Raw genomic sequence first — 12840 nt, 5'->3', positions numbered from 1 at the left:
CCAGAGTTCAAACTTCCTCGGCCATTTCGTCGGGACCTCCATTTAAATCACTGCAAGGCTCATCTTATTCTTTTCCTTCATTCTATCTCATCATCCTTTTGGTACCGGAGTTCTTCATGGTGGTTCTTCATGATTTAATTCATTCCTCAATAGTTCATCAAGATTTTGTTGGTGGAGTTCAAGTATCTTTTCTTCTCGCATCTCAAAGGGCAATTATTTCTCTGTATTCTTTCAAAGTGGAGTTTTGCATTTCTTCGTTCTTCTAAGCTGTCCAATCATTTCAATTTGTGGTCGGTTATCACCTTATGATCTTGAGATGTTACCTATAAGACCACAACAAGCTTATTCTTTTCGTTGTTGATTTTCTCAACAACTCCATTCAATCCTTCCGTCTTAGTCCTTTTCATTTCATTCTTTTAATTCTTCCGGAGGCATTGCGTTGTTCATCTCATCAAGTGCCATCCCATCTTGTGAAGCTCGTGTTCTATTCCTCCATGTTTTAACCGGAGTGCTGCCTAAATCCTTTCAGTCTTATTCGTTTCTTATCTTGTTCTAACCGGAGTGGTTTCATAGTCTATCTGACTCTGTGAGCTTTCGATTCTTGTCATTCTCGTTGTTCCTCTCTTCTTCTTGGGTGCTCTCGATTCTTTGCTTCTTCTCTTGAGTTCTTGTTTCACCTCATCCCTTTTTCCCTTCCGTCTCGGTCCTAAGATCTCGGGACGAGATCTCTTGTTAGTGGAGGAGTGTTGTAATGCCCCGGATTCGATGCACCAGGTGTCTGCCAGTTATTCGCCGTAGTTGCCATGTCATTTTCTTGCGTGTTGCACTTTGCCATGTCATCATGTGCATCTCATTTTGCATATGTTTTCGTTTCATGCATCCGAGCATTTTCCCCGTTGTCCGTTTTGCAATCCGGCACTCCTATGTCATCCGGCGTCCCCTTTTTGCCTCTTGTCGTGAGCGGGTGTTAAATGTTTTCGGAATGGATCGAGGCTTGCCAAGTGGCCTTGGTATAGCACCGGTAGACCGCCTGTCAAGTTTCGTGCCATTTGGAGGTCGTTTGGTACTCCAACGGTTAACCGAGTAACCATAAAGCCCTCTTTGTGTTGCAGCCCAACACCCCTCCAAACTGGCCCAAAACCCAGCAAACCCCCCTTCATGCTCTCCGTCGTTTGATCACGACCGTGTGGGCAAAAACCGTGCCTCATTTGAAGCCTCCTAGCTCCCTCTACCTATAAATATGTGCCCCTTCCCGAATTTTCGCGCAGTCTAACCCTAGCTTCGTCCTCCTCCCGCAGCCGGACACGTCCGGCCGCAGCCGGGCATGTCCGCCCGTCACCTCCGTCCAATCAGATCATGCCATGTCATCGCCACCGCCGCCCTCCACCACTCCCGCGCCGCCACGTCACCGCCGCCAGCGCCCCACTTCACCGCGCCACCCGGGGCCCAGATCCGGCCCGCCCCGGGCCGAACCAGGCCGCGCCGGGCCCGTCCTCCGTCGCTGCTCGCCCGCAGGTCCCGGCCGCGCCGCCGCCCGCCGCCCGCCGCCCGCGCCTCGCCCCCGGCGCCGGCGACCTCGCCTCCAGTCGCCGCCCGTCGTCCCCGAGGGCCCCCGCCTCCGTTCGTCGCCGCGCCGGAGCGCCTCCCTATCGTCGCGCCTCCCGGCTGGACTCCGCCGCCCCAGCGATGCCCCGTGCCGCCGTCCGCCGTCCTCGGCCGGCGCCGCCCTCCGCCGCCCGTGCTCCGCCCCGCCGCCTGCTCGTCATCCCCTCGCCGGCCCTCCTCCGGTGGAACTCCGGCCGCCTCGCCGCCCCGTCTCCGGCGAGATTTCTCTAGCCGCGCCTCGGTTTCCGTGCAACCTAGATCTGAGGTTGACCCCCCCCCTCGTTTTTCTCCAAGTCCCGAGATATTTTTGCATAATGTTTCCCTATTCATCATGCCATAACTTATTGCATACTGCTCCGTTTCGTGCGTGTAATATGTCAAAATGTTCGTTGGGAGATGCTCTTAATTTCATTCCATTGTGCCATGCTTGTTTGAGTTGATCTAGATGCCTGAATCATTGTTGCAAGTGTGCTATATGATGTTGTCTGCTGTCTGTTAACAGAACATGTTCATTTGTCATTTTTGCCATGTTTGATGTGTGCATCCTACGAGGTTGATGTCTACATGTGTTTTGAACTACATCATGCCATCTTTACAGGGGTGTATGCCATGTATTTTTGTGATCAATATGGTGACTAGTACAAGCATGCAAACTAGGCTTCGTGATGTTGCTGATTTCAGTCCCTGTTCTGCTGTTATTTTTATGCCATGTAAACTTGATGCTACAGAGAGATCCAAGCATATTTTGAGATACTAGAGTAAGGATGTTTTGAACATATGGATATTCTTTATCCATTCATGCCCCTGTTTGCAATTATAGAGTAGTCTAGCATGTCATTTTCTTGCTCTACTTTTGATATAAAATGTTTCCTGGCAGATTGTTTACATATTTAATTTTGCCAAGGTTGTTGTAGTTGGTCCTTACCTGCTATGAACTTGTTCTTGCCTTGGTTAGTTTCATAAACATGTATTATTGCTGATGCTATGCTTATCTTGTCATGCAATGACTTGTGGTGAGTGAATCGAGCTTGTTAAGTAGGGTACTTGCTGTTACTGTTTTGCTAGGCTGTTTCTGTTATATTTTGTTGCTTTGTAAACCTACTACTACAAGTCATTCTATGTATAATCTGGAGATGTTTACTATGGATGTTTTGTTATACATGTCATGCTCTATCCATCCATGCCCCTGGTTGCATTTATAGCTTGTTGTAGCTTGTTGTAATCTTGCTCCAAAGTTGTTAAATAATGTTGCTGTCAGCTTGTTAACATTAAGTTCCATGTTGCCATGATTGTTGCTAGTGATCCATGCATCCTATAAACTTTCTCTTGCCATGCTTAGCTTCATAAACATGTATTCTTAATGTTGGTTGCCTTTTCATGCCATGAATTGCTCTGTGGTGAGTGGTACAAGCTCACCAATATGCCTACTTATCGTTGTTCCTGCCATGTTTGAATCTGTCTTTTAACTTTCCATGTTTACATGGGTGCCATCATATTTTCTGATCATTTTTGGCTCATGGTCAGTAAGGGACTTTTGTTCTATGCAATTAGTAGATTAATACCATGCCTTTGTTTGTCATGATAAGTTCCTGTAACATATTGTTTGATAGCTCTAAACATTGCAACCTGATGTTATTTCTGTAAAGTCTGAAACTGTTATTATTTGCAATCTTGCCATGTGTGTTTGAGCATGTTCTAGTGTTTTCTGGAGATAGCTCAGTGTTCATGTTTTGTTATGCTTTACCTGTACATCATGTCCATGCCTTTTGTTCTCATGTCGTGGTGCTGTAGCATGTTGTTTTGGTGCTTGCAATATGCCTAGTTGCTGTTTTGGACAGCTTGTCCTTTAAACTTGTTTCATGTGTGTGTGTTGAACCGTTGCTCCGTTTTGAGTGTGCACTATATGAAACTTGCTTGATTTTGCATGTAGCTTCATATTATCATGTTGCATCCTTGTTTTGAGGTGTTTGCTTGATGTTTGGGTGTATTTTGCATCAATGCCATGTTTAACTTGTTTTGCTCATATCTTCTAGGCCGTAGCTCTGAACTAAATGAACTTTATATGTAACTTGACTAGAATCTTGTGTAGATCATCTTGGTGCATCTTAACTTGCTGTTTAACAACTTGAACATAAGGTTTATTCAGATCTGGACCAATTTCGAAATTTGCATATGAGGACTTACCGGAATTGTTATATATTACTTCCGGCCTCATTTAAACTTGCCTTGATGTGTTGTTCTTGTCTGCATCATCTCTTGCCATGAGTAGCTTCATGTAGTCTTGCCTTGCATCATACTTGGTTGAACATCATGTCTTGTATATGTGTGGTGTGTTTACCATGTTGTGTGCTTCTTCTTGATAGTTCCCGTTTCGTTGTGATCGTGAGGATTCATTCGTCTATGCTTGGTTCGTCTTCGTGGCTTCATCTTCTTCATGGACTCGTTCTTCTTCCTAGCGGGATTTCAGGAAAGATGACCGCTACCATGGATCTCACTACTATCATTGCTATGCTAGTTGCTTCGTTCTATCGCTTTGTTGCGTTACCTATCTTTTGCTCAGCAAGCCTCCCAAATTGCCATGAACCTCTAACCTTTGACACCCTTCCTAGCAAACCGTTGTTTGGCTATGTTACCGCTTTGCTCAGCCCCTCTTATAGCGCTGTTAGTTGCAGGTGAAGTTGAAGATTGCTCCATGGTGGATAGGTTTATGTTGGGATATCACAATATCTCTTATTTAAATAATGCATCTATATACTTGGTAAAGGGTGGAAGGCTCGGTCTTATGCCTGGTGTTTTGTTCCACTCTCGCCGCCCTAATTTCCGTCATACCGGTGTTATGTTCCCAGATTTTGCGTTCCTTACGCGGTTGGGTGATTTATGGGACCCCCTTGACAGTTCGCTTTGAATAAAACTCCTGCAGCAAGGACCAACCTTGGTTTTACCATTTGCCTCACCACCACCTACTTTTCCCTTGGGAGTAATTAACCCAAGGGTCATCTTTATTATAGCCCCCCGGGCCAATGCTTGTCTAAGTGTTGGTCCGAACCAGAGCCACTTGCATCGCCACCTCGGGGAAACTTGAGGGCTGGTTTTAGTTGTACGTAGTATTCATCCGGTGTTGCCCTGAGAACAAGATATGTGCAGCTCCTATCGGGATTGTTGGCGCATCGGGCGGTCTTGCTGGACTTGTTTTACCATTGTCGAAATGACTTGTAAACCGGGATTCCGAGTCTGATCGGGTCTTCCTGGGAGAAGGTATATCCTTCGTTGATCGCGAGAGCTTATCATGGGCTAAGTTGGGACACCCCTGCAGGGTATAAACTTTTGAAAGCCGTGCCCGCGGTTATGCGGCAGATGGGAATTTGTTAATGTCCGGTTGTAGATAACTTGACACCAGATCCGAATTAAAATGCATCAACCGTGTGTGTAGCCGTGATGGTCTCTTTTCTGCGGAGTCCGGGAAGTGAACACGGTTTTTGGGTTATGTTTGACGTAAGTAGGAGTTCAGGATCACTTCTTGATCATTGCTAGCTTCACGACCGTTCCTTTGCTTCTCTTCTCGCTCTTATTTGCGTATGTTAGCCACCATATATGCTTAGTCGCTGCTGCAACCTCACCACTTTACCCCTTCCTTTCCCATTAAACTTTGCTAGTCTTGATACCCATGGTAATGGGATTGCTGAGTCCTCGTGGCTCACAGATTACTACAACAACAGTTGTAGGTACCGGTTATGCGATGATCATGACGCGAGAGCGATGTTTGGTTTGCTTGTTTTGGAGTTCTTCTTCTGCTTCTTCTTCGATCAGGGAATAGGTTCCAGGTCGGCAGCCTGAGCTAGCAAGGTGGATGTCATTTGAGTTTCTGTTTGTGTTTCATCCGTAGTTGGATGGTGATCTTATGTAAGATGATGTTGTATTCGTGTGGCATTGCATGCCTTATGTATGTATCCCCATCTATTATGTAATATTGATGTAATGATATCCACCTTGCAAAAGTGTTTCAATATGCGGTTCTAGCCTTGGTGGGACCTTCGAGTCTCTTTAGGATAGTATCGCATATTGGGCGTGACATTAATGTTCCTTTTTGAGTACTCAGTCAGGACTAGACTGATTGAGTGCATCTGCGCTCATCATTTGCTCCTTATTACACCTTGTACGTGACAATTGACACTTTACCAGTTTGATTTGAGAGTAACTAAAAGAGAAAGGAGACCTACACATGCCTCTCGAGCTAAGAACTTTATTCCACATAGTATTATCTACGGAGGAGTGCAGACCAGGTGATTCCCCTGCACATCTTTACTTAGCATTATGGTCCGTGTGCACAGTAGTTGTCGAAAGGCTACTCGTCGGATGAAACAAAAGCGAGCAAAGAGAAGGAACATCCGATTCAGCATGAGTGAAGAACAGATGTACGTCTGCCCTTTATATCTCCCTTGATCATCAGAGCGCCAGTACGGTGTAATGCTCCTCAAAATTTGATCTACACATCTCACAAGCTTTTTGGCAGGAGAAGAAAATGAGCCAGTCAACACAACAGTTCAGATTTCAGGCCCCTGCGTCGCCCCCCGCCCGGGCGGCTCGGGTGGAAACCCTAGCCCCCACCGCCGCCAGGCGTCTCCATCTTCCCCCTCCCCTCCGCCGCCGTTGGAGGAGGCCGTCAAGCGAAGCCCCGGGCGGCTGACGACGGCAGCGGAGGCCCTCTTCCCTCCTGCGTCGCATCGGGTGAGGCGGGTCTCCCACGGCGCCAGGGCGCTCCGCCCTGCAACGCGGCGGCGCGGTCGTTTCTCCTGCGACGACGCAAGGTGGCGGGTCGTGAGGGGCGGAGGCGGCGGAACTGCGGGTTTCGTGGAAGATCTGGTGGTGCCGGTCGCTCGGAGGGCTTGCATGGCCATGGCGGCGGAGGTCGCAGTGGCCGGCGGCTCGGCCGGCCGGCAGCGGCGGAACAAGGCCGGTGGCAGCGGTGATGTTCTATCTGGATCCCGGGGCAGCAACCCTGGAAGGTGGCGGCGGGTAAAGCTCGGGCTTCCCGCGGCGGCATGGCGTGGTGCAGTCCCTGTCCAAGGCGGATCTGTGACGGCGATCTGATTGCGGAATGGTTCGGATCAGAGACGATGACGAGCGCGCGGGATCCATCTCGGCGGCTCTCACGGTTTGGCGAGGTGGGGGTGGGAGCCCTCCTCCCAGGCTCCAGTGGTGGCACACTCTAGCAGTGGCCGGTGCGCCAGGGCTCCTACGGTGGCACTGCTGTTGCGGTTGTTCGCCGGATCTAGGTGGCTAGATCTGGGGCCTTGAAGGCGGTCGAGACGGTCACAGGTTGTCGGGTGGATTCCTTGGGACGGATTCGAGTGAAAACCTGGTTTTCGGTCGTTGGCCGGAGCCGGTGATGACGATGTCCTTATCATCGTTTCCTTCATGAAGGCATCATCGATGTGAAACTCTCAACCTCACCAATACCTCTGGGGGAAAACCCTAGATCAGTTGATCGGATGACGACGGCATTCATGTGTCGTTACCCCCTTGGGGGCGGCATTCCTAGAGATGCACTCGGGCTCGAGGGACCAGTGGTTGGCTCCTTCGGCGGAGCGGTGTTTCTTTCTACATATTCATGGCGGAGGTTCTTGGCGGCATGGAGCAGCGGAGGCTTGACGTCAGATGTGTGGCGATGGACATGCGCAGGAAGTCGACGCCGTCTGGCGTCTTGGTGGCGTCGGCAGCAGCTAGACCGGGCAAGGTAAATGCAGTTGTACAGCTTTGAAGATGGATTGGTGGCAGGTGGCTGCGGTGGCCTCATACCCGGCAAGCGTCCTGGTTGAGGAGCACGCCGAACTGGTGGGTGCCCGTAACCGACAGACGTCCTGGTTGGGACCTCAGGTCTTAGATGTTAGATTTGGCTGCGAGGTCTATTTGGTATTAACCCAGACTATCAGCATCCCTTCATCAATTGGATAGGAGTAGCGACAGTTTGTTGCCTAGACGGTGGCTTCAGTCTTATTGTTGTATAACTTTGTAAGGTCTTGTCTGAATAATTAATAAAGTGGCTGCATCCATTGTCCATATGCAGAGGCCAGGGGTCCTCCTCCATTTAAGAAAAAAAAAACAGCCCACTACATATTTCATTATCCTAACCTTCCGTTTCTTTTGAACAAAAAGAATCACAGGTTAACAGGACATGACGGCTTTACGCAACCAGCAGAAAAATGGTGAAAAGAAAGAGAGATGGCGGGCATCCATCCTTTGTTTCTTTCAACGGCCCTTTACTCTTCTGTATCTGTATGCAACACTCACTGGAGGAGCCACGTTGGAGCTCCGTTTGAACTAGGGAGGGAGGCTACTGTTGGTGTTGGGTGGAGGGGCTGGAGAGGATGCGGGCGTAGAGGAACTGGTTCCAGGTGTCGGGCAGGCCCGGCAGGCACCAGTGGATGCAGTCGGCGTACGTCTTGGGGTTGGCCTGCTGCTCCGGCGTGAGCAGCTTCCCCTGCCGGAGCGTGTGCACCGACGTGTGCGCGTCCTTGCGGAGCTCCGACAGCGCCGTGATGTCGACGAAGTGCACCGGCACGCGCCGGAACGTCTTGAGCACGTCCTGGGCGCCCGCGTAGAGGCGCCAGTCCGTGCCCACGTCCAGCGTCGCGCTCCGGTTCGCGATCGGCTGCGTCTCCATTGCGCACTTGATGCCGCCCTGGTTGCCCCATGCCTCCGGCCTGTGTTTTTTGTTGACATGATCGGAGTTTAATTAGCACCACAAACAATAGTATATGATCGAGAATAGATAGGTGGCACATGTGCATCTCCGAAGGTTAGGGGTCCTCTCTCGCCACCAACTTCATTTAGATGGTGTATAAAGCAAGTGTGACTTGACTTGTTAGTTAACATCTGACAAATCCCTGTCGCCGTTTGCCTTTTGTGCGAATTAAGGCAATGCTCAAGCTCAACTCAACACCTAATTGAAACTGAAAGAGAGATCTCGCTGCGCGCGGGGGTCCCTCTCTCGATAAACCGATCCTCAAGGAAACCATATTTTTCTGAATCTGAACTGAAGCAAAGGAACTCCTTCGGAGAGAAGAAAAACTGAAGCAAAGAAAAAGATGGAACGTGTACTACGTACGTACGTACAATGCAAGCAAAGAATGAGAGGTAACACGTATAGTAGTGTGGAAGAAGGGGCTTACGTGATGTGGTTGGGTGACATTCCCATGAAGAAGACGGTGGTGCTGTTGGGGTCAATGTTGCGGTCGACCCACTTGGCCCACGTCTTGAGCACCTCGCTGTACGCCACGGGCCGGTCCACCTCCTCGTACTCGGTAGCGCCCTCGTCGAACGACCCTTTTTTCCTGTCGATTCATCATCATTTCGTTCAAATTCAAAAGGAGAACGCACCACGAGTAGTCGAGATGCTACCAAGCAACTGAAATGTCCACATAGTATTACAACTTACATGACTTTTTTTTTAAACGGAACTTACAGGACTTTCATGTCGAGCGCGCTGAGCCACCAGATGTAGGTGTTGAAGACGAGGTAGTCGACGCCGACCCAGTTCTTGGCGTGCTTGGCGATGGAGTGCCACTGTATGACCCGGTCCGGGACGCTGTGCACCTTGGGGTTGTCCGAGTTGGACTCCACCAGGAACGGCGCCCAGTAGAACTCCACCGTCGCGTTGTAATCCTGCACGTCCATGAGCTCCTCTGTCTCAGGCTAGATCGATCTGTTGAATGTGTATGTACTGCATGCGGTTGAAAAAAGGCACGTACGTGTGCGTAGAAGACGTTGCTGGATCCGTTGTTGACGAACTTGGTGAGGGTCTTGTGGCCCTTGGGGATCGCCGACTGGACCAGGCACACCATCGACTCCCACTGGTTCCGGTTCAGCGAATCTCCCACGAACATCAGCCGCTTGTTGCGCAGCCGCTCCAGCAGCAGGCGAGCGTCGAACCTGCAGTTTCATATTGTTCAACACTTTTCAGTGCCACATCCCTAGTCGTGCGGAAACAACAGTTTCCCGCATGGAAAGTCGAAGCTGTCGGGATGCTCAAACCAACGCGGTAACAGGAGTAGAGAACATCAGTGGTATTCATAGTATATTTCGAACATTCTATTTCGACGCCCCTGACACCGTTGACCTCCTAGTGGTGTTTGTCTCATACTCTGACAAATGCAGAAAATGGTAGTACTCCCAGATTAAGAGGAGTAGTAAAAACAAGTGGCCACAGTTTCCGTAAACCGACGATGATCTCCGGCTCGTACATGCTGACAAACCAGACCGGCCATTCAGCCTCACATCCCGGCGTGGAACCCGAATCTCAGATCGCAACCCCGCAAACCGCTCAGAAAAACCGGCGTAAAACGGCCACACGGGAAGAAGGAAGGAAAAAAAACGTACCGGGGGAGGTCGCAGTCGGTCGGCTGCCACCGCCACTTCTGATACGAGTCGTCGCGGCGGCCGTTGCGCATGCAGGTCACCTGCTCCGTCAGGAACTCGCACTGCGTCTCCTTGTACACCGGCGCGTTCACCTCGTCGTACACCCAGCTGCCGCGGTACAGGTCGCACGTCGCCGGCACGCTCACCACCGTCCGCAGCGCCGCCGCCGTCGCCGCGGCGGCCTTCGCCGTCGACGCCCGCTCGGCCGCCTCCTCGTCCTCCCGCCGCTTAGCCTCCTCCGCGCCGCCGCCTCCCGTCACGTTCGGGAGCGTCACGTCCCTGTCCTTCTCCTGCCCCTCCTCCTCCTTGCCGGCATTGGCGCCGACCGTGTTGGCGTTGCCGTTGGAGGCGGCGCTGGTCTTGGCCACCACCACCCCGGCCCCGGTGGCGTTCTTGCCGTTACCGGCGCCCGCGTTGGCTACCGGAAGAAGGGCCCCGGCGGCGGGCGCGTCGAGGACACGCACGATGGCCTCCTCCCCGCGCATGGCGAGGGTGGTGACGGCCTGGTGCGCGGCGGCCTCGGCCTCCTGCAGGAGGTGGAGGTCGGGGGACTTGGCGCGGAGCGCGCCGGCGCCGGCGCCGAAGGGGAAGTCGGCGATGGACTTGATGTCCTCGTTGTAGAGGAAGGTGGCGAAGACGAAGAGCGAGAACACCACGGCCGCCATGGAGAGCGGCGTGCCGTTCTTGCGCGCCGCCACGCCCGCCCCCAGCGCGGCCTGCTTCATCGCGTAGGGCGCCGACCCAAACACCGACTTGCGCCGCTGCTGCATGCTGGGCGGCCTCCCGCTCCCGCCCCCGCGCTTTAAAGGAACTTACCGCGAATGGATCGACCGCCCCGGCCGGCCGGCCTTTGCTTGCAAGCCCAGGGAAGGAAGATGGATGGAGTAAACAAAAACTTGTTTACTTCTCCGCTTTGCTAGCTCCTACTAGTGCCTATCTAGCTCTCTCCCTGTATGAAATGAAACGGAAAATGGAGAGCTGCTGCTGCTTCTTCTCCCGCGTTGCGTTCTCGCGGTGGCTTGCTGTCCTTCTCGCCTGGCTATATACGAGGCTATCACTTTACGAGTTTGGTGCCTCCCGCTCCCTTTGTTGGGTGTTTGATCGCCGTTGCTTTGCTTCCCTTTGGTACTGTATGTTTGGTTTGGTTCGCCTGCTTTCTTCTTTTATTGTTGCGGGATCTCTCCTCTCCACCAACACTCCCCCTCCTCCTAATTACTCTCTCTCTCTCTCTCTCTGCTTATATATTTGGTAGGAACTAATTCTCTTCAATTTCCTCCATTCTTTTCAATTTTATAGATAGCCTTTACAACATTTACCACAAGTGGTCCTCCATCTTCTCCCTTCGTATACGGGGTTGGTCAAATGAGAAACACGCAAGCTTGTAAAGCTTCCATTCCATTGGGGGTTTAATTCGGAGGTTATACATTGGCATTGCCTTGCCAAACATACCCATCCGTTACTTGCCTTGTTGGCGTGCATGCGTATTTTGGGGTAGCATATTTAATTGTTGCTTGTTAATTGATATTCCTCCTTTTGCGCTTTTCGTTTTTGGTGCGAGATGCAGATGGTTGTATGGTCGCGAGTATGTTCGTTTGTGACATGGAGTGGTTAGACCGTGCCTGTCTCGCTTGCCTGGGGTGGTGACGAGATCGGGAAGCAAGCAATGGCGAGCGAGCGTAGAGACGAGGCAGCAGCAGCCCCACCCTGGCCTTCAGGGCCGGCTTCGTCGCTACTCCATTTTGTGTTCTTGCTCAAGATCTTTCCTTCCTTGGTGCTTTCCGACCTATCCGTGGACTTGTATTCTATACAGTTCAGCCGTGATTGAAAGAATTAGACTGCGAGGCTGTGGCTGAGGTTTTGAGGCTTCAGAGTTCAGAATCTTCAGCTATTGTCATGCACTGAAAACCGCAGGCTAAGAAATTGCACACATCACAAGTTCAGTGCTCAATAATACCGCCGATCCATATTACTTGTGCCGACAAGTAATATGAATCGGAGGGAGTATTACTTTGTTTAATTATCAAAAGAAGAAAAAACCACTACTCAGTTTGGGTTGTTGGGAAAAAGCTTACTAATTTATTTTTATTTTTATCTTTTTTTGTAAATGGCTTAATCAGTTCTTCAACCACTTGGAATGGCACGGAATTGGTAATGCCAGGGAGAAAGGGCGAGGTCGCTATGCAAAAGATAACCAAGATGTGATGTATCTCTCATAGATCGTTGTCCTGTTTCTGTAGAGTAACACATACCTCAGCCTTTCTTGAATGTTATATAACATCCCATCTTCTCTTTTTTGACGAAAATGCTGGCTTTTCATTAATTTGAAGAAAGACAAGGATCTTCTCACGGCTGATGATCTTAGTTAGTACGCACACCGACTGATAACTTGATATCCCTGTCTATTATACCGGGCCATTTCTTCCACCTTCCAGATCTCACCATAATACCACTTCTGAACATCCTGATAAGTTTATTATTGTGTTACTGTCAAATGATGTTTTGATTTAGGCCCAAACCCCACCTAGAGAAATCGATCCGAGAAAACAAAACACAGAAATATCTTGGATCCAGCTCCTCGATCGGTTTGTTTCTGCAACTCCTTGGCATTTCCCCGTGATCTGCGTTTGGCATTTGGAGCTGACATCCCAAGGTTCCATTTGATCAAGACAAGTGTTGGTATAACTGATCCACTAGGCCCATACAAATTTCAGTCCACTTACGACACTAGTCATAGTTTAATCTTGGGAGGTACAGAGCAAGCAGCTAATCATGGAGATCTCCTGTGTCGGTCTAACCTAAAGAGCTTGTTAAGATATCATC

General features: G+C 50.5%; 1 protein-coding gene across 1 annotated transcript; it reads right to left on the bottom strand.

Annotated features, from left to right (window-relative positions):
- Nucleotides 1–7689: 7689 nt before the first annotated feature.
- Nucleotides 7690–11153, bottom strand: LOC123092452 (protein trichome birefringence-like 28). The gene is made up of 5 exons (XM_044514233.1): nucleotides 9982–11153; nucleotides 9354–9534; nucleotides 9068–9267; nucleotides 8775–8936; nucleotides 7690–8306 (listed from the first exon to the last, which is right to left on the bottom strand). The coding sequence occupies exons 1-5, from the start codon at nucleotides 10788–10790 to the stop codon at nucleotides 7937–7939; spliced, it is 1722 nt and encodes a 573-aa protein (XP_044370168.1). The 5' UTR covers nucleotides 10791–11153; the 3' UTR covers nucleotides 7690–7936.
- Nucleotides 11154–12840: the final 1687 nt, after the last annotated feature.

Source organism: Triticum aestivum, chromosome 4B (genome assembly GCF_018294505.1).
Source record: "Triticum aestivum cultivar Chinese Spring chromosome 4B, IWGSC CS RefSeq v2.1, whole genome shotgun sequence".
NCBI classification, from domain to species: domain Eukaryota; kingdom Viridiplantae; phylum Streptophyta; class Magnoliopsida; order Poales; family Poaceae; genus Triticum; species Triticum aestivum.
This window is presented reverse-complemented; position numbering and strand designations above follow the sequence as displayed.